Source organism: Suncus etruscus, chromosome 7, assembly GCF_024139225.1.
Source record: "Suncus etruscus isolate mSunEtr1 chromosome 7, mSunEtr1.pri.cur, whole genome shotgun sequence".
Classification (NCBI taxonomy): domain Eukaryota; kingdom Metazoa; phylum Chordata; class Mammalia; order Eulipotyphla; family Soricidae; genus Suncus; species Suncus etruscus.
In genome coordinates, this window is record NC_064854.1 from 49,638,914 (window position 1) to 49,659,770 (window position 20,857).

At 38.5% G+C, this 20,857-nt stretch overlaps 1 protein-coding gene across 1 annotated transcript in view; it reads left to right on the plus strand.

Moving 5' to 3' along the window:
* The window catches only part of WDR64 (WD repeat domain 64), a 148,389-nt gene that overhangs the window by 121,870 nt on the left and 5,662 nt on the right, over nucleotides 1-20,857 (plus strand). The window contains 4 exon segments of the mRNA XM_049777562.1: nucleotides 1,854-2,039; nucleotides 7,376-7,481; nucleotides 8,882-8,962; nucleotides 19,095-19,208. Of these exon segments, the coding sequence (XP_049633519.1) occupies nucleotides 1,854-2,039; nucleotides 7,376-7,481; nucleotides 8,882-8,962; nucleotides 19,095-19,208 (487 nt within the window).

Sequence of the window (20,857 nt, forward strand, 5' to 3'; positions counted from 1 at the left end):
TTCTCTGTATATGGTGTTTGCCTGTGAGGTTTCCCCATTTTCCACTTGTAGTGTGGTTTTTTTCTGTGTGTTGTGGTGGGGTTCATAAGTTATAAAGAGTGTGCAGCCACAAAATGAAGTTGAGCAGCCGTTCTCTTTTGGAGCCTCTAGGAGAGCAATTGTGTTGGGCCCTTCTCAGCCCACTCAGGAGAGGTTCAGGAGAAGAACAGCAGAGACACACACAGTCTCTCCCAATTTGTAATCACACAGCAGGGCCAGATTCCTCCCACCTCTAGGAGCAAATTCTGAGCATAGAGCCAGAGTGCTGCTGAGTGTGACCCAAAAACTAAAACAAAACAAAACAAAAACAAGACAAAAAAAAAAACAATTTCAGGGGGAGAGAGATAGCACAGTGGTAAGGTGTCTGCCTTGCCCACAGCCAATCCAGGACAGATGGTGGTTTGAATCCTGGCACGCCATATGGTCCCCTGTGCCTGCCAGGAGTGACTTCTGAACACAGAGCCAGGAGTAACCCCTGAGTGCTGCTGGGTGTGAGCCAAAAAATAAAACAAACAAAAAAATCTCATTCAAATTAGTATCACACAAACTCAAATACCATGGAGTCACCTTAACTAAAGAAGTAAAGAACCTATACAAAGAAAACTACAAACTACTGCTTTCTTGTTAAGTTCTGTCAGTACTTTGTATTTCATAGATATTAGCCCCTTATCTGATGAGTATTCGACGAATAGCTTCCCCCATTCTGTGGATGGCTTTTGTATCCTAGGCATTATTTCCTTTGAGGTGCAGAAGCTTCTCAGCTGAATATAGTCCCATTTGTGTACCTCTGCTTCGACTTGTTTGAAGAGTGCTGTTTCTTCTTTGAAGGTGTCTTTAGTTTCAATGTCCTGGAGTGTTTTACCTATGTGTTGTTCTATATACCTTATGGTTTCAGATCTGATATCAAGGTCTTTAATCCACTTGCATTTGACCTTGGTGCATGGGGTTAGCTGGAGATCTGAGTTCGTTTTTTCGCAAGGGGCTGACCAGTTGTTCCAACACCTCTTGTTGAAGAGGCTTTCCTTGCTCCATTTTGCATTTCTAGGCAAGCATCTTAATACATGCACTCTCTCTCTCAAACCTGAGTCATTTCTACTTTAGAACCAATTTTTAAGAATGATGAGCTGGGGCTAGAGCGATAGCGCAGCAGTAGGGCATTTGCCTTGCATGCAGCTGATCCAGGACAAACCTGAATCAATCCCCGGCATCTTATATAGTTCCCCAGGCTAGGATCAATTTCCGAGCGATGTCCAGAAGTAACCCCTAAGTGTCACCAGGTGTGGCCCAAAAATCAAAAAAGAAAAAAGAAAACAAGAATTATGGGCTAGAGCGATAGGTTGTTTTTACATGAGTAAGAATTTTGAATTGATATTGAAAGATAGCAATAGTAAAAGCATCATTATGTATCATTTCTCAAAAGTTCTGTTAATGCTACATAGGTAATAAATAGCTAAAATATGGCCAATTTTATAGCTTAGTTACATAATAATATTTTCATTACAGGTTTTGACAAGCTTAAAAATTTTATATTTATTGAAAAACATGTTTCTTGCTTTTTAACCTTAATGAATGGGTATCAGAATTTACTGATTCAAACTAAAATTTCCCTCAAAATTGTAGACTGGAATTGCAACCAGTCAAATATTATAAAAACTCTACTTACTAATAAGATGATTCCTAGATAAAGTTTAAAATCTCATACGAACCATTAAAGATTCATATTAATGACCTAATGAGTTAAAATAACTAAAACAAAATAAATTCTTGTTATTCAGTAGAATGAATTTTTCCTTTATACTTTTGCCTTTCCTTAGGCTCTGGCATGCCTTCAATGGCCATTACTGTGGATACTTTGGACAGAGAAGAAATTTTGACCTATCGCCAACACATGATTTTATATTGCCTTTTGATATTAATGAATATCCAATAGAAATAAAGGAAGAAAGCAAGTTCACAAAAAAGCAAACCTATGAATATCCTTTGATATTTGACAAGCAAAGGTAAGAACATTGAGAGATCATATAGTTTAATAAACTGGAACATAGTCTTTGTATGAAGTACTATTAATTTGATTAGTGGCACTATATAATTCTCCAACCACCACCAATAGCATCGGTCAAGAACCAAGCAGAACCAACATTGTGAAAAGCTTGTTGTGCTTGCCAACAAAGATAAGAACATTGAAATTTTAGATGAGGAAAGAATTCAACTCGTTGGGGCTGGTGAGATGGCACAGCGGTATTTGCCTTGCAAGCAGCCGATTCAGAACCTAAGGTGGTTGGTTCAAATCCCAGCATCCCATATGGTTCCCCGTGCCTGCCAGAAGCTATTTCTGAACAGACAGCCAGGAGTAACCCCTGAGCACCGCTGGTTGTGGCACAAAAACCAAAAAAAAAAAAAAAAAAAAAAAAAATTCAACTAGTATAATATTTTCATTTTGTGCTGAATCTGAAGACTTCAACGTAAAAAGCCCAGAAATTTTCAGCAATAATATATAATACATTACAGTAGTTTAGCTAGGGAACATTTAATTCTTCAGACAATCACAGAGCGATAAATGGATTTAAATAAAAAAAAGACAAAAGAGGAAATTGTCTAAGCAAAGTTACTAAATAATAAAATACCATAATATCTGTTAGAAAATTGAAGTTTAGGAAGCAAGTAGAAGGGGCAAGTTAGATGTAAAGAAAAGTAAGCACTTATAAGGGCCAAAGTATTGCTAGATTTTTTTAAATGACTGAACTCTTTAAAATTGAAAGCATTTTTAACTTTATGGAAATCACTGTGAAACCAAAAACAAGCTCTTTCTATAAGCCTGCAGAAAAAAAAAGAAAAAGCCTGCAGAAAAGTGAGTTTAGTTTTAGATAAAGTTTGAGATGCTTCTGGGACACAAAATGGTGCTATTTAATAAACACTGAAGGAGACTTGTCTAGAGATTCAAAAGACAAAGGTCAGAGCTACAGTCAGAGCTACATAGATATATGTTGGCATAAACAGCATAATAAATGCCTTTTGATATGAATAAATTTCTTAGATCTGCATATAGACCTTACAGGTGAAGAAAAACTCAAATTTAAACAGAAATCAAAATTATGTACTCAGGAAATCACAATATTGTAAACCACACAACCTCAATCAATTTAGAAAATGCTTTTTAGTCTTTGAGCCACAGCTTGAGGTGTTTGGAGTTTACTCCTGGCTCTACACCCAGAAATTACTCTGGGCGTGTTCAGGGGAATATGGGACGCCAAAGATCGAGCCTGGGTCAGCCGTGTGCAAGGCAAACACCCTACCAGTTGTTCTATTATTGTGGCCCAATTAAAAAAAAATGTTTTGGGGGCTGGAGAGATAGCATGGAGGTAAGGCATTTGCCTTTCATGCAGAAGGTCGATGGTTCAAATCCCAGCATCCCATATGGTCCCCTGTGTCTGCCAGGGGCGATTTCTGAGCATAGAGCCAGGGGTAACTCCTGAGCACTGCCGAGTGTAACCCCAAAAAAAAAATTTTTTTTGTTTGTTTTTGGGCCACACCCAATGATGATCAAGAGTTACTCCTGGCTATGTGCTTAGAAATCGCTCCTGGCTTTTGGGGGACCATATGGGATGCCAGGGATTGAACCCCAATCCATCCTGGGTCAGCCTCGTGCAAGGCAAATGCCTTATTGCCGCGCTATATTGCTCCAGCCCAAAAAAATATTTTTAAAAACTAGGAATAAAGAAATCAGGAAACAATAGCCTCTAGAGCACTGACAATAGAAAATAAACCAATGAAAAGTAAATTCCTGGGCCTGGAGAGATAGCACAGCGGTGTTTGCCTTGCAAGCAGCCGATCCAGGACCAAAGGTGGTTGGTTCGAATCCTGATGTCCCATATGGTCCCCCGTGCCTGCCAGGAGCTATTTCTGAGCAGACAGCCAGGAGTAACCCCTGAGCACCGCCGGGTGTGGCCCAAAAACTAAAAGAAAAAAAAAAAGAAAGAAAAGTAAATTTCTGGGCGAGGAAAAAAGTAATAAGAAAAGTGAATTCTCGGGCCCGGAGAGATAGCACAGCGGCGTTTGCCTTGCAAGCAGCCAATCCAGGACCAAAGGTGGTTGGTTCGAATCCCGGTGTCCCATATGGTCCCCTGTGCCTGCCAGAAGCTATTTCTGAGCAGACAGCCAGGAGTAACCCCTGAGCACTGCCGGGTGTGGCCCAAAAACCAAAAAAAAAAAAAAAAAGTGAATTCTTAAACTGCACACAATCCACACCCTTCAAAGTAGATTGGTCCTTCAGCTGAAAATTTAAGGACTATTCAGAATGAGATTAGGTAGATTTTTGTCCATTTTGTCTCTTCCCATGGGAACTATATTTATTCTTTAATTTTTAATTTTTATTGTGTTTTATTTAAGAACCAACTTTGCTATCACTGATCTGTCAAATTGTTCTTTGAATTTCCACTTTATTGATTTCTGCTCTAACTTTTGTTATTTCCTTCTGCCTACCTATTTTTGATTCATTTTCTTAATCGCTTTCTAATTGTATAAGCTGTGTATAAGCAAGCTTACATAGGCCCTTTCTTCCTTCTTCTTTTTTTTTTTTTTGTTTTGCTTTCCCTTCTTCATTTCTGATATGCCTCACAAAGCTATTAATTTTTCTACTAGTACTGCATTTCCTATGTTCCACAAATTCTGGTAATTTGTGTCTTCATTATTGCCTCTTTGATTTCATCTCTGACCCACTGGTTGTTCAGTAGTTGAGCTGGTTAATTTCCAGGTGTTAAAGTTTTTCCTCTGTTTGTAATTCACTTCTAATTTTAGTGCATTGTGATCTGAGAAGGTAGTCTGAACAATTTCTATCTTCTTGACTTTATGGAGATATGTTTTATAGGCCAGCATATGGTCTGTCCTGGAGAATGACCCATGTGCATTGGAGGAGAATATATATCCAGTTTTCTAGAGTGGAATGCTCTATAAATATCTACTATGCCATATTCTTTCATTTCTTCTTTCAGAATTAGTGTGTTCTTGTTGGATTTTATCCTAGTTGACCTATCAAGGGGTAACAGGTTGGTGTTGAGATCTCCCACTACTATTGTGTTGGTATTGATATCTTCTTTCATATTTGAATTAAATATTTTGCTGGTCCCTCACTGGGTGCATATGTTTAGGAGTATGATTTCTTCCTGTTGTACATATAGGTTGGTTATTATGAAATGTCCATCATTGTTCCTTATAATTTTTTGAAGTGTAATGTTTGTGTCATCTGATATTAATATGGTCACTTTAGCTTTTTTGGGTTTTTTGGGGTTTTTGGGGTTTTTTGGGTCACACCCAGCAGCGCTCAAGGGTTACTCCTGGCTCTACACTCAGAAATTGCTCCTGGCAGGCACAGGGGACCATATAGGATGTTGGAATTCGAACCACTGTCCTTCTGCATGAAAGGCAAACGTCTTACCTCCGTGCTATGTCTCCGGCCATGTTAGTTTTTTAAGGGAGTTGATAGCTTGGATGATTATCCTCAAACCTTTGATTTTGAGTCTGTTTGTTCTGACTATTCAGATGTGTTTCTTGTAGATATTCAGTTTTTTGATTCATTTTGCCATTCTTCATCTCTTAACTGGTGATTTTTGTCCATTGACATTGAAAGAAAAAATTGTCATGAGATATAGTGCCATTTTTATTTAGAACTTTGGTATGTCTATTGGTCTGTCTGGACTTAAAGTAGACCTTTCATGAACAGACACCAAAGACGAAATACAAATGTCCAAAAGGCACATGAAAAAATGCCTACTGGGGCCGGAGAGAAAGCATGAAGGTAGGGAGTATGCCTTACATGCAGAAGGATGGTAGTTTGAATCCTGGCATCCCATATGGTCCCCAGAGCCTACCAGGAGCAATTTCTGAGCATAGAGCCAGAAGTAACACCTGAGTGCTGCCAGGTGTAACCCCCCCCCAAAAAATGCTCTTGGGGCCGGGAAGGTGGTGCTAAAGGTAAGGTGTCCGCCTTGCAGCGCTAGCGTAGGATGGACCGCGGTTCTATTCCCCCAGTGTCCCATATGGTCCCCCAAGCCAGGGGCGATTTCTGAGCGCATAGCCAGGAGTAACCCCTGAGAGTCAAATGGGTGTGGCCCAAAAACCAAAAAAAAAAAAAAAAAAAAAAGCTCCACATCACTAATCATCAGGGAGATACAAATCAAAACAACTATGAGATACCATCTCATGCCACAGATATTGGCACACATTACAAAGAATGAGAACAAGCAGTGCTGGCTGCGATGTGGAGAGAAAGGAACTCTTTCACTGCTGGTGGGAATGCCGTCTAGTCCAATCTTTATGGAAAGCAATATGGAGATTCCTCCAAAACCTGAAAATTGAACTCCCATACGATCCAGCTATACCACTCCTAGGGATATGCCCCAGGAACATAAAACTACAATACAAAAATCCCTTCCTCACACCTATATTCATTGCAGCGCTATTTATAATAGCCAGACTCTGGAAACAACAAGATGCTCTTCAACAGATGAATGGCTAAAGGAACTGTGGTGCATATACACAACAGAATATTATGAAGCAGTCAGGAGAGATGAAGTCATGAAATTTTCCTATACATGGATGTACATGGACTCTATTGTGCTGAGTAAAATAAGTCAGAGAGAGAGAGAGAGAGAGAGAGAGAGAGTTAGACACAGAATAGCCTCACTCATCTATGGGTTTTAAGAAAAATGAAAGACATTTTGGGGCCAGAGAGATAGCACAGCGGTAGGGCATTTGCCTTGCATGCAGAAGGATGGTGGTTTGAATCCCCGCAACCCATATGGTCCCCCAAGCCTGCCAGGCGCGATTTCTGAGTGTAGAGCCAGGAGTAACCCCTGAGCACTGCTGGGTGTGACCCGAAAACCAAAAAGAAAAAAGAATAAAAAATAATCAAATTCAAAATTAATTCATTAAATTTAGAATGACACTGTGGAAGCCTGGGCAATCTTTATGGTCCGTGGGCTTTACCAAGTGTATCTAAAAAAATAAATTAACAAAACCACTAAAGTTAAGGTTAGAAGTTATGTCTAGGGACCGGTGTGGTGGCGCTAGAGGTAAGGTGTCTGCCTTGCCAGTGCTAGCATCCCATATGGTCCCCCAAGCCAGGAGCGACTTCTGAGCTCATAGCCAGGTGTAACCCCTGAGCATCACCGGGTGTGGCCCCAAAACAAAAACAAACAAAAAAAGTTATGTCTATAATTAGTTCCCAATTTGAGAAACATAAAGGAAAAGTAGAAAATCATGGAAATCTGCTTGGTAAGCAAAAAACAAACAATGTGGGTTTGTGTGTAACAGGTTGTTTTCTTTTTATCATTACATACAGATGGAAAAGAATGAGCTCAATGTCTTTGCTTTTTAAACGTGCACCCCCCAAGGCTTTTGAAGTAGAGCATAATTTTAAGTTCTTCAAGTCTCTTTCTTCATCCAAGGTAATTAGAAAAATTAAAAACACACTGCTTTTCTGAATTCAGGTTATCAAGCCATAGTTATTTTATATTTTTGCTACATATGTACTTTAAAAATGATTACAGTTCTATAAATGAAAAGTCTGGCCAAGTCTGGTAGAATTAAAATTAGGTACTGTCAGAATTACGTTTCTTTGTGGGTATTACAGAGAAAAATATCATTCATGGTTTATGACCCTTTTATTTATTTTCAAAGTAAGAAATATTTTATCGGGGCCGGAGAGATAGCATGGAGGTAAGGCATTTGCCTCTCATGCAGAAGGTCATCGGTTTGAATCCCGGCATCCCATATGGTCCCCCGTGCTTGCTAAGAGCAACTTCTGAGCATGGAGCCAGGAGTAACTCCTGAGCAACTGCCGGGTGAGACCCAAAAACCAAAAAAAAAAAAAAAAAAAAAGAAATATTTTATCTTAGATCCTTTTTTTGCAATCATATTTCTCTAATTTAGAAGGAAAAGTTCTCTGCTTTTATGGCTTTCCAATATTAGACTGAACATTCCAGGAAAATCTGTCTCAAATATCATGACCTTATTCACATTTTTAAAGTCCCTTTTGCTAAGTAATAAAACTTTCATGGCAGTCCCAATAAACAGGCAGAGAGACCAGACATACCAAATATTACATCGCTGTTTACTTTTGACACCATTTATTTCAAAGACTGGTAAAATAACAGAGGTTAAATGCTAAAATGGAGGGGCCGGGTAGGTGGCGCTGGAGGTAAGGTGTCTGCCTTGCAAGCGCTAGCCAAGGAAGGACCGCGGTTCGATCCCCCGGCGTCCCATATGGTCCCCCCAAGCCAGGGGCGATTTCTGAGCACATAGCCAGGAGTAACCCCTGAGCGTCAAACGGGTGTGGCCCAAAAACAAAAAAAAAATGGTAAAATGGAGTTAAAATACCTTATATTTATAAATATTTTATTTTTACAATAATCTTGATTTGCTCTTTTGATTCACAAAATGTAATATATATTTGTAATAATTATCTATCATCTTTTTATTTTTAAAAGCTAACTGCATTAATAATAATAAATACCAAATTTTACATTTGCATTATATCTATTTTTTGGTTTTTAGAAAGAATTTTAATAAAAATGTAAAAATCAAAAGGTTTTTAGAATTTTTTTAATTCTATCTTTAGTTAAACACCATGATTACAAAGATGACTATAGTTGGGTTTCAGTCACAAAAAAGAACACCCTCCTACCCCAGTGCATCTTTATTTGACTCTCACAGCTATTCAATTACTTCAGGAAAGAACTTGACCAAAGTTATCTAGCCATGAAATAACAGTCAAGATTTGAATTTAAAGGGGTTTTCTCTCTTTGTTAGAACTTTTTTTTTCATTAAACACTCTCCTGTTTTGCAGACACAAAGACATCCATTGGAGGGTTTCATATCAGAAAACAAAGAGACAGGGATTGTTTTTGGTTCTCTGCCTATATATAGGGTAAGTTGGAGTGTGCTAAGACTACCAACAAAAGGGAATATAATATACTATTTTCTCATGTTTTACTCTAGAACAGGGCAGGAGAAAAATATTTAAAATTTTAAATCAAATCACTCTGAGATACAGAGCTGAAAATTTATTGATAATGAAGTTTTAGTCTTAAAATGTTCTAACACCCATTCCATCACCAGTATTTCTTTTCTGTCCTATTTTCCTTTATTTTTGATGGGGTTAGATGTTTTTTCTTGTTTCTTTTTTTGTTTGTTTTTGTTTTGTTCTTGTTTGTGGGTCGTACTCGGTAGCACTCAGGGGTTACTCGGCTCTGAGCTCAAAGTAACTCCTGGCAGGCACTAGGGACCATATGGGATGCCAGTATTTGAACCACACTGGTCCTTGGGTCAACCGCTTGCAAGGCAAATGACCTACAGCTGTGCTATCTCTCCAGCATCTTTCTTAAATTTCTTTCTTTCTTTTTTTCTTGATTTTTGTTTCTTAAGTTAAGTCTGTCAGGGGCCGCGAGATAGCATGGAAGTAGGGCGTTTGCTTTGCATGCAGAAGGACGGTGGTTCGAATCCCGGTATCCCATATGGTCCCCTGTGCTTGCCAGGAGCGATTTCTGAGCATAGAACCAACAATGACCCCTGAGCGCTGCCGGGCCTGACAAAAACAAAACAAAACAAAACAAAACAAACAAACAAAGTTAAGTCAGTTAAGTTCTATACCTTGTTATCTTAGATATTAGCTCCTTATTTGATGATTGTTGTATGAATAGTTTTTCCCATTTTGTGGATGACCTTTTTACCTTAGTCACTGTTTCCTTTGAATTGTAGAAGCTTCTCATTTTAATGTAATCCCATTTGTTTATCTCTGCTTCCACTTGTTTGGACAGTGGTGATTCCTCCTTGAAGTACCTTTAGTTTCAATTCATGGAGTGTTTTGCCTACGTTTTCTTTCTTATACTCTATAGTGCCAGTTATGATATCAGGTCTTTAATTCATTTGATTTGACTTTTGTGCATGGTGTTAGATAGAGGTCTGAGTTTGCATTTCTGCATGTGGCTAACCAGTTGTCCCAACACCACTTGTGGTAGAGGATTTCTTTACTCCATTTTGTATTTCTTGCACCTTTATCAATGATTAATTGATTGTAAGTCTGAGGGTTATTCTCTAAATATTCAAGTCTATTTTATTGTTCTGAGGGTCTGTCTTTATTCCAATGCCATGATGTTTTAATGATTATTGCTTTGTAGTACAATTTAAAGTTGGGGAAAGTGATGCCTTCCATATCATTTTTCCTCTGGGTAGCTTTATGGATGCTCAATTTCTATTTTATGAGGAATGCCCATTTTTGAAAGGGCTGAACCAATCTACATTTCCATTTGCAGTGAATGACAGTCCATTTCACTATGCATACATGCCACCACTGGTAGTTTTTGTTCTTTTTGATGTGTGTAGTCTCTGTGCAATAAGATGATATCTCAGTAATGCTTTGATTTTCTCTCATTGATTAATGATATGGAACATTTTTACATGCCTTTTGGCATCTGCATTTCTTCTTTGAGGAAGTATCTGTTCATCTCTTATCCCCACTTTTGATAGGATTAGTTTTTTTTTAATCTCTACCAATGCATTTTATATTTTAGATATTAACCCTTTGTTAGATTAATAGTGGGTGAATAATTTCTCCCCATTTTATGGTTGGTCTTTGTAGTCCTGGTCATCTTTTTCCTTGAGGTGCAGAAGTTTCTTAATTTAATTTTATGTGACTCCATTAGTTTATTTTTCATTTTTGGTCATTATCCATGTATATGCCTTTAGCTTCAATGTCATGGAGAGGTTCTTCCTATGTTTTCTCTGGTACCTTATGGGTTCAGCCCTCCTGTCAAAGTTTTTAATTAAATTTTATTTGATTTTTGCTCATAGTGATAAAAGAGGCTGACTTTATTTTCTTACATGTAGCTGACTGGTTTTCTCAGCACCACTAGTTGAAAAGGCTTTCCTTGCTCCACTTTATATTATCATGGATGCCCATGATATGTGTTACTTGTATAATTGCTATAGTAAGTACTTCCAGTACCATATTGAATAGAGATGAGAGTGTGCAAACTTGTCTTGGCCTGATCTTTTCATTTTTTCCCTATTTACTATAATGTTTGTCATGGGCCTGTGATATATGGTTTTTAATATATTTAAGAAAGTTCCTTCAGTTCCCATTTTGTTAAAAAAAATTTTTATCATGAGTGGGTGCTGGAACTAATCAAATGCTTTCTCTTTGTTGAGTCAATTTTATGATTTTTCCTTTCATTGCTATGGTGGATTATGTTGATTGAATTGCATATGTTAAAACATCCTTGCATCCCCAGAATGAATCCTATGCAGCTATGGTATATGATCTTTTAGATGTATTATTTGGATTGTATTTGTTAATATTTTGTTGAGGATTTTGTATCTGTGTTGTCAATATTTTGTTGAGGATCTTGTATCTGTGTTGCTTGATATCTCTACTTTAAGTGTGAAGGTGAAGTTTTAGAGTATTTCTTTTCTATTTCCTAAAAGAGTCTGAAAAGGTTTGACAATAGGTCCTCTTTAAAGGTTTGAAGAAATTCACTAGTGAATCCATCTGGGTCTGACCTCTTATTTTCTGGGAGATTTTTGATTACCATTTCAATTTCATCAGGTATTCCCTGGGTCTGTACAGGTATTCTAGTAATTTTGGGTTAGCCTTTAGGGGTTCTAGAAATCTAGGAATATATTAATTTCTCCTAATCTTTCTCATTTTGTGGCATAGAGTTTCTCAAAGTAGTCTCTGGTGATCCTTTGAATTTTTGTTATATCTGTTGTGATGTCACCTCTTTTGTTTCTGATTCAACTTATTAGGGTTCTCTCTATAAGAGTCTTGCTAGTGGTTTATTGACCTTACTTTTTCAAAAACAATGCTCTTAGATTCATTAATTTTTTGAAATAATTTGAATTGTTCATTAATTTTTCTCTAAGTTTTATTATTTTCTTCCATCTGCCTGCTTTGTTTTTTGTTTGTTTTTTGTTTGTTTGTTTGTTTGTTTTTGTTTTTAGGGCCACACCCAGAGGTGCTCAGGGGTTACTCCTGGATATCTGCTCAGAAATAACTCCTGGCAGGCATGGGGGACCACATGGGATGCCTGGATTCGAACCAACCACCTTAGGTCCTGAGTTGGCTGCTTGCAAGGCAAACACTGTTGTGCTATCTCTCCGGTCCCTGCCTGCTTTGTGTTTACATAATTGCATCATTCATTACAGATATGTAGTATTTCATTGTATATGTACCACATCTTCATGACCCACTCATATGTTGTTAGACATCTAAGTTGATTCCAAGTCTTGGCTATTGTAGTAAGTGCTACAATAAATAACAGTGTACATAGATTTTTTTTTTGGATGAATGTTTTTCAGTCCTGGGAATAGATACCTAAAAGAGGGATTGCTGGGTCATATAGCAACTCAATTTTGAGTTTACTGAGAACCCTCCATACTGTTTCCATAGGGTTTTGAACAGGCAGTTTTCTCACCAGAAGTGAATGGGAGTTTCTTTCTCACCAAGTCCCCACCAAAAGAGATTATTCTCATTGTTTTTGATATGTGGCATTCTCAGTGGTATTATATCCCTTTGTTGTCTTAAAGTGATAATGAACATTTTTTTCATGAGTCTGTTGGCCATCTGCTGGTTTTCCTCAGAGAAGGGACCGCTCATTTTCTATCCCCATTTTTTTATTTTTTAACTGAAACCCAACTACAGACATGTTTATAATCACAGTGCTTAAATAAAGAAACTAAAAGAAATAAAAAATAAATCTTCAGTCCATTTTCCTTTTTTCTTCTATTCCTTTTATTCTTTCTTCTTTCTCCTCTTCTACTTCTTCCTTTTCTTTTTCTCATCTTCAATTTCTTTATTTTCATCTTCATTTTCTTCTTCCTCTTCTTCCCCTTCTTCCTCTTTTCTTCCCTTTTTTCTCTTCTCCTTCCTCTTTCTCCTCTTCTTCCTCTTCTTTTCTTCTCCCTTTCTTTTTCTTATTCCTCCTTTTCTTTTTCCTCTTCTTCCTTCTCTTTTTTCTTTTTCTTCCCTTTCTTCCCCTTCTTTTTCCTCTTCCTCTTTTCACATTTCTTCCAACTCTTAATATTCTCATCCTGAGTCTCTGGGACTCCAATGACTCCTATGTTCTTTCTGTTGAGTTTATCAAAGACTTCTATTTTCATCTGTTCACATTTTTGAGTAGTTTATTCATTGTCTGATCATTTGCTTTAAGGTTCTTTTCTAATCTCTTCTGTTGTATGGAGTTGTTCTGCATCTCATCCTCTGACTCACTGATCCCATCCTCAGCAGCTGTTACTCCCTTGAAAAGACTTTCCATTGAGGTTTTCTTTTCATCTACTGAGTTTTTCAGACCTTTTGTTTGAGTTTGGAGTTTTCTGAGTTTTATCATTGTGGTCTGTTCAGCTTGGTCTATGCCTACTTTGAGTTCTTTGAGCATCCTTCATATTAATACTCTAAACTCCTTATCTGAGAGGCTTTTCAGGTCATCTTCATTCTCTATGTTGTCATGCATTGTTTCCCCATTGCAACACTTGTATAGTAGTTTTTACTATGTGCTGTGCTGGGGTTCAAGGGTTAGAAGATGTGTGCTGCCATGAAGCCAAGCAGATCGACCTCGCTCCTCTGGCTTCACCTTATTGGGTGGGGGCCTTACTGGGTTTGGGCCCTGGATATTGTGTTCAATGGTGAATTATTGGCTGTGTTGTGCAGAAAAGCAGACAGGGAGCAAGGCTGCAGTCTTTATAATGGCTCTCCTGTGACCAAAACATGACGGGGATCAGCACCACCTTATTGGGCAGGGCCTTTACAGGGCTTGAACCCTGAATATTGTGTCTGATGGCTTCTTCTTGACTGTCCTGTGCAGAAAAGCAGCTCTATCACCATTTTTGATATATTCTTTTAGTTTTTTTTATTTTTGTAGAGTTAATCTTTGTATTTTGTATATCCTAGATATCAAACTTTATCTGATGTGTTGAGTGCAAAAATTCACTTAGCTGCCTTGTAATTATTAGCTCATGTTTCTTTTGCCATAGAGAAACTTTTTATTTCCATTTATTCAGATTTGATTCTATAGCACTTGCCATTGGCATCCTATCATCAAAGACTTCTTTGAGGTCTAAGTCTTGGAAGTCTGCCTATGTTTTACTCAACGAATTTGTTGGATTTGGGTCTAATTTCAAGGTCTTTAATCCACTTTGAATTGTTCTTATTTTGTGTGTGAAAGATGTGAGATATGCATTGATCTTTAGTTTCTTACGTGTGGTTATGCAATTATTCCAACACCATTTGTTGAAGACACAATTTTATTTTATTTTATTTTATTTATTTATTTATTTATTTATTATTGGTTTTTGGGTCACACCCGGCGTTGCTCAGGGGTTACTCCTGGCTGTCTGCTCAGAAATAGCTCCTGGCAGGCACGGGGGACCATATGGGACACCGGGATTCGAACCAACCACCTTTGGTCCTGGATTGGCTGCTTGCAAGGCAAACGCCACTGTGCTATCTCTCCGGGCCCACAATTTTATTTTTTATTTTAAGTATTTGACTCTTTTGTCAAAGACTAATTACCCATACACTTGGTGGTTTGTCACTGGATACTCTATTCTGACTGATTGGTCTGAAAGTCTGTCTTTTTTTTATCCCTCTTACTTTGTAGTAGAACTTTAAATGAGATACCACTCAGTTTCTTGTTTATCACTATAGATTTGGTTATCATAGGTCTTTTACAGTTTTACACTAACTTTTAAATTGATTATTCTAAGTCCTTGAAGAATGCTATCTGAATTTGAATAGAGATTGCATTGAATCTATATATTGGTTCAGAAAGATGGTCATTTTAATGATATTTATTCATCCAAACCATGAGCATAGAAAGTTCTTCTACTTATTTCTGTCTTCAATTTTTATTTTTTTTTTTTTTTGTGGTTTTTGGGTCACACCCGGCAGCGCTCAGGGGTTATTTCTGGCTCCAGGCTCAGAAATTGCTCCTGGCAGGCACGGGGGACCATATGGGATGCCGGGATTTGAACCGATGACCTCCTGCATGAAAGGCAAACACCTTACCTCCATGCTATCTCTCCGGCCCCTCTGTCTTCAATTTTTTAAGTGTTTTAAAGTTCTTGTGGTATCGCCCTCTCACCTCTCTTGTTAGATTGATTTCTAGGTAGTGTAGATAATTTTAAACACTATTTTTTTTTTTTTTTTTTGGTTTTTGGGTCACACCCGGCAGCGCTCATGGGTTATTCCTGGCTCTATGCTTAGAAATTGCCCCTGGCAGGCACAGGGGACCATATGAGATGCTGGGATTTGAACCACTGTCCTTCTGCATGAAAGGCAAATGCCTTACCTCCATGCTATCTCTCCAGCCCCTGTTTTAAACACTATTTTAAATGGGATAGACTCTTTAATCTCTTTCTCCTCTGAATCAATATTTATATAAAGAGATGCAACTGTTCCTTGTGTATTGATTTTGTAGCTGGCCACATTGCTGAATTGGTTTATTGTTTCTAGGAACTTTTTTGTGGACACATTAAGGACTTTATTATATATAATTATGTCATCTGCAAATAGAAAGCATTGGACTTCTTTTATTCAATTTTAATTCCTTTGATTTTCTTCTCTTGTCTGATTTCTATTGCTACAATTTCTGATACTATACTGAATAAGAATGGAGACAGGGGCTTGAAAGATAGCATGGAGGTAGGGTTTGTGCCTTGTATGCAGAAGGACGGTGATTCGAATCCCGGCATCCCATATGGTTCCCCCGAGCCTGCCAGGAGCGATTTCTGAGCACAGAGCCAGGACTAACCCCTGAAGGCTACACGGTGTGACTCAAAAACGAAAACAAAAACAAACCAAAAAATCATTGCTGGCTGGGTCAGGGGACCATATGGGATGCCATAAATTGAACTGAGGTTCATCCTGGATGGAACACATGCAAGGCAATGCCCTTCCACTGTGCTATCTCTGCAGCCCATTTCTGCTCTGGTTTTTACTGTTTCTTTTTTGTGCTTATGATTTTTTTCCTTTGCTTTTGGTTTTCCAGATATTTAAGTTGTGCCTTTAGATTTTGGATTTTGTCTTTTTCTTCTTTTCTGATGTAGGCCTGTATTGCTATGAGTTTCTCCCTAATTATTGCTTTGGTCATGTCTCCAGGTGTTAGATTTTCTCCACATCTTTTTTTTTGCAGTCAGTCTTGATCTGTATGGCACTGTGATCTGATAGGGTGCTTGGTATAATTCTTATATATGTGACTTTATGTGTCAGACTTGTGTCCTAAAATGTGGTCTCTCCTGGAGATGGCTCCAGGTGCACTTGAGAAGAATGTGTACTCAACTTTTTGAGGATGAAAGTCACTGAATATATCCATTAGTCCTCATTCTTCTATTTTCTCATTTAGTGGTCTTATGTCTTTGTTAGTGTTCTGCCTAAGGGATCTGTCCAGTGGCAATAGAGGTGTGTTGAAATCTCTCACAACTCTTCCTTTTCCATTAATATGTTTCTATAGGTCTCTGAGCAAAAATCTTACATACTTTGGCACTCAGGGGTTACTCCTAATTCTGCACTCAGAAATCATCCCTGGCAAACTGTGCACCATATGGGATGCTGGGAATCAAACTGAGTCCCTCCCTGATCTGCAGATGCAAGGCAAATGCCCTTTCTTTATGCTATCTCTCTGCCCCGATCTCTTTTCTTTTTTTTTTTTTCCTTCTTTCTTTTTGACTTCTTTATCAGTGCAAGCATGTAATTGGTCTTCAAGTTGGTCAATGCTATTCTCCACCTGTCTAATTCTGCTGTTATGGTTGGCTAACATGTTTTTAGTTCCCTCAGTTCCATTTATATAGATTGTTTCATTTTCTGAAAGAATTCTTTGAGTTGGTTGAATTGTTCATCAATAGATTGCTTAATTTTTCATGCTAGCAACTCTTTCATTTCTGTAGCTAAAACATTGAGTGTTTATTTTAGGTTCTCATCAATAAGGCATAAGCATTTTGGTGAACTTGGAAATTTGTCAAGGGTTCTCTCTTTATCCCCAGTTACAGATGTCTTCCTTAGTTTCTCATTGCATTTAGTGGGTTGGAATGCTGGAGTTTCAGGTTGTTTAAGAAAGTGATCTATTGAATTAATTCTATAAGAGGTGGTTAGAGATTTGGAATGGGTATGTGGTTTGGAATCAGAAGTAAATAAGTAAATATTAGTTTACAAAAAGTTAATGTAAGGGGCCAGAGTGATAGCACAGTAATAGGGCGTTTGCCTTACACGTGACAGACCCAAGATGAACCTGGGTGCTGCAGGCGTCTTGTGTCTCAGCATCGTCTAGTGGGGATGAAAATTCCTTCACGAAAAAAAGTGGGCACACAAAACGGACAAATATGAAATATGAAATAATGAGAACATACAAAATACATTTTATGGGGACCCACGTCTGCAACAGACATGCAACAGACATGAGACAAAATTTACTTTTCAGCTGATGACATTTTAAGCACAACTCTGGTATGCAAAGTATTTCCGCAAAAACAAAGGGCAGGGAATCTTAGGAGAAGGGAGACAGGCCCTAAAATATACATGTCAAGGAACTAGCCGATACAGGTGAAAAGAATCCCCAGCTAAAAAGTAAAGAAGTGATAGGGGGTGTTTCTAGTTTAGAAAGGAAGTTCTTATAACAAAGAAAGAGAAACTGGTATTTGCTACAATTTTGCAGCCTGCCGGAATAGTAAAATGCAAAAAAGATAGGAGCTATTTATTTACTACCTAAAAGCTGAAAAAAAGAAAAACAAGTTGCAGGTAGCTAGCTGGCTGGACTGTCTTTGAGTTGCAAATATACTTAGCCAGTGGGGAAATAGCAACTTTTGATATTAAAATTTCTCTGACTGCACAATGACTGAGGCCAAATTTTGGTCTGTAGTTTTGCAAGGGAGACAAAGCCAAATGATAAGAAATATAATGTTGGGGCCGGGCGGTGGCGCTAAAGGTAAGGTGCCTGCCTTACCTGCGCTAGCCTAGGACGGACCGCGGTTCGATCCCCCGGCGTCCCATATGGTCCCCCAAGCCAGGAGCGACTTCTGAGCGCATAGCCAGGAGTAACCCCTGAGCGTCACCGGGTGTGGCCCAAAAACCAAAAAAAAAAAAAAAAAAATGAAATATAATGTCACCGTCATATATATGGTGGATATATATATATGGTGGATACACACACACACACACACACACATATAACAGAAATATAGCCAGTGATCCACGTAGGGGTTATGATTAACTTCCTCCAATGGACTTCCTGGCTAAAATATTTCTTGGGGAAATATCAGACACTGCACCAGGAAAGGCAATAGACACATCTGGTGTGCTTCCCCTAAGATGGAGACATCTATGCTGCATGCTGTGGTACCTGGGTTCTATCCCTGTAATTCCATATGGTCCCCAGAGCCTACCAGAGCAATTCTGAGGGCAGATCCACTAGTAACCCCTGAACGCCACTGTGTGTAGCCCAAAAACAAACAAAGAAAGCAAGCTAACATAAACATTAACTAATTAAGCTATATTAAAGGTTATTTTCCTAAAAATGTGAGGTTTTCTAAGTATGATAGAAATATTTCCAACTAATTTATTGGTTTGTTCAACTTTTCTAAGCAAAAGAATCCTCAGATCCAATCTGCCTAAAAATATCTGATATAGGGCCCGGAGAGATACCACAGCAGCGTTTGCCTTGCAAGCAGCCATTCCAGGACCAAAGGTGGTTGGTTCGAATCCCGGTGTCCCATATGGTCCCCCGTGCCTGCCAGGAGCTATTTCTGAGCAGACAGCCAGGAGTAACCCCTGAGCACCGCCGGGTATGGCCCAAAAAAAACAAAAAACAACAACAATAACAACAAAAATATATCTGATATCAATTGAAATGTTGTTGTTTGGGAAGAGGAGGGTTGATAGAAGGGACCAGAGAGTCCCTCTCTTCAGCAGATGAACCTGAGATGAGACAAGATAGCAGGGAGGTCAGTGGTGGGATGTGGAAGCAGCTTGGTGGATAAGAAGCAGTTTCTTGTCTTACTAACTCTATGCTTTCTAGGTGCCAAGCCCCACTAGTCTAAGATTTCTTCCACTAATAGGATCTGAAGCACAGAAGGATTCCTCGGATTTAATTCATGAAAAAAGAAAAGGAGGTCATGTGCAGCATGATAAAGTAAGTTATTATTTAGAAGTCTATAGTATATTCCATGTCTGTATGGATTGTCGATTATATCTTGAAAAATGTTTTGTGGAACAACAAAAACTGGACACGTAGCATGACTTGCATGAGGCCCTGATTCCAACTCCACACTGCAGTGATAAAACATATAATATATATGCAATATATATAATAGATGCATCCCAACACAAATAAATATATATGTAAATATCAGAATACATGTATCTTATACATGTATAAATATCAGAATATATGTAAATATCAGAACATATATTTTAATTCATGAAGAATATTTATGAATTTATTGGAAGAGAAAAAAGTCAATCCAGATCTCTGAATCAGACCAATCAAAAATTTCCAAAGCTCGAGGCTGAAGTGGTAGCACAGTGGTAGGGCATTTGCCTTGCACGTGACTGATCCAGTATAGACTTGGATTCAATCCCTGTCATTCTATATGGTCCCCAAGCCAGGAGCAATATCTGAGTGCAGACCCAGAAGTAACCCCTGACCACCCCTTAGTGTGGCCCAAAAACAAAAACAAAAATAAATTCCAAAGCTAAATGAAGATGCATGGCCACTAGGTAATATTGGGCCATAGAGATAGCACAGCGGTAGGGTGTTTGTCTTGCACACAGGAGAAAGATGGTGGTTCAAATCCTGGCATCTTATAAGGTCCTCCGAGCCTGCCAGGGGGATTTCTAAGTGCAGAACCAGGAGTAACCCCGAGCGCTGCTGGATGTGACCCCCCCCAAAAACACAACAACAACAAAAAAGAAAAAAGTAGGCAATATGACATATTTGAGGGATGTGTAATCATATTGCTTAATATTACTTTACCCATGAAAGAGAACAAACGGGGGCCGGGCGGTGGCGCAAGAGGTAAGGTGCCTGCCTTGCCTGCGCTAGCCTTGGACGGACCGCAGTTCGATCCCCCGGTGTCCCATATGGTCCCCCAAGCCAGGAGCGACTTCTGAGCGCATAGCCAGGAGTAACCCCTGAGCGTTACCGGGTGTGGCCCAAAAACCAAAAAAAAAAAAAAAAAAAAAAAAAAAAAAAAAAAAAAAAAAGAAAGAGAACAAACAGTAAGTTCCTAGATCATCATAGAAAAAATTCCCACATGTTAATAGGAATAACAAGCATACAACTTTACAATTGACATAGCTTTGATAAATGATTCCTTAGATTTTTACCAATAATTTTCCTGAAAAAAAATAATAAAGTCTAAAGAAAGGTTAAGTTATTTGTAAGCTAATATTTACTTCTGGTTTTTTGTTTTGTTTTGTTTTGTTTTTGTTTCTGTTTTTTTTTTTTGAGGGGGGTTGGTTTTTGGGTCACACCTGGTGATGCTCAGGGGTTACACCTGCCTATTCACTCAGAAATCTCTCCTGGCTTGGGGGACCATATAAGACACCAAGGGATTGAACAGCAGTTGGTCCTAGACTAGCACAGGCAAGGCAGACACCTTACCACTTTCGCCACTGCTCCGGCCCCTAATATTTACTTTTGAATTCAAACCTCATGTTCATTTTATTATACCAGGCAGACTAAAAAGCTCAAACACTGGCCCAGAGAGATAGCACAGTGGCATTTGTCTTGCAAGCAGCCGATACAGGACCAAAGGTGGTTGGTTCAAATCCCGGTGT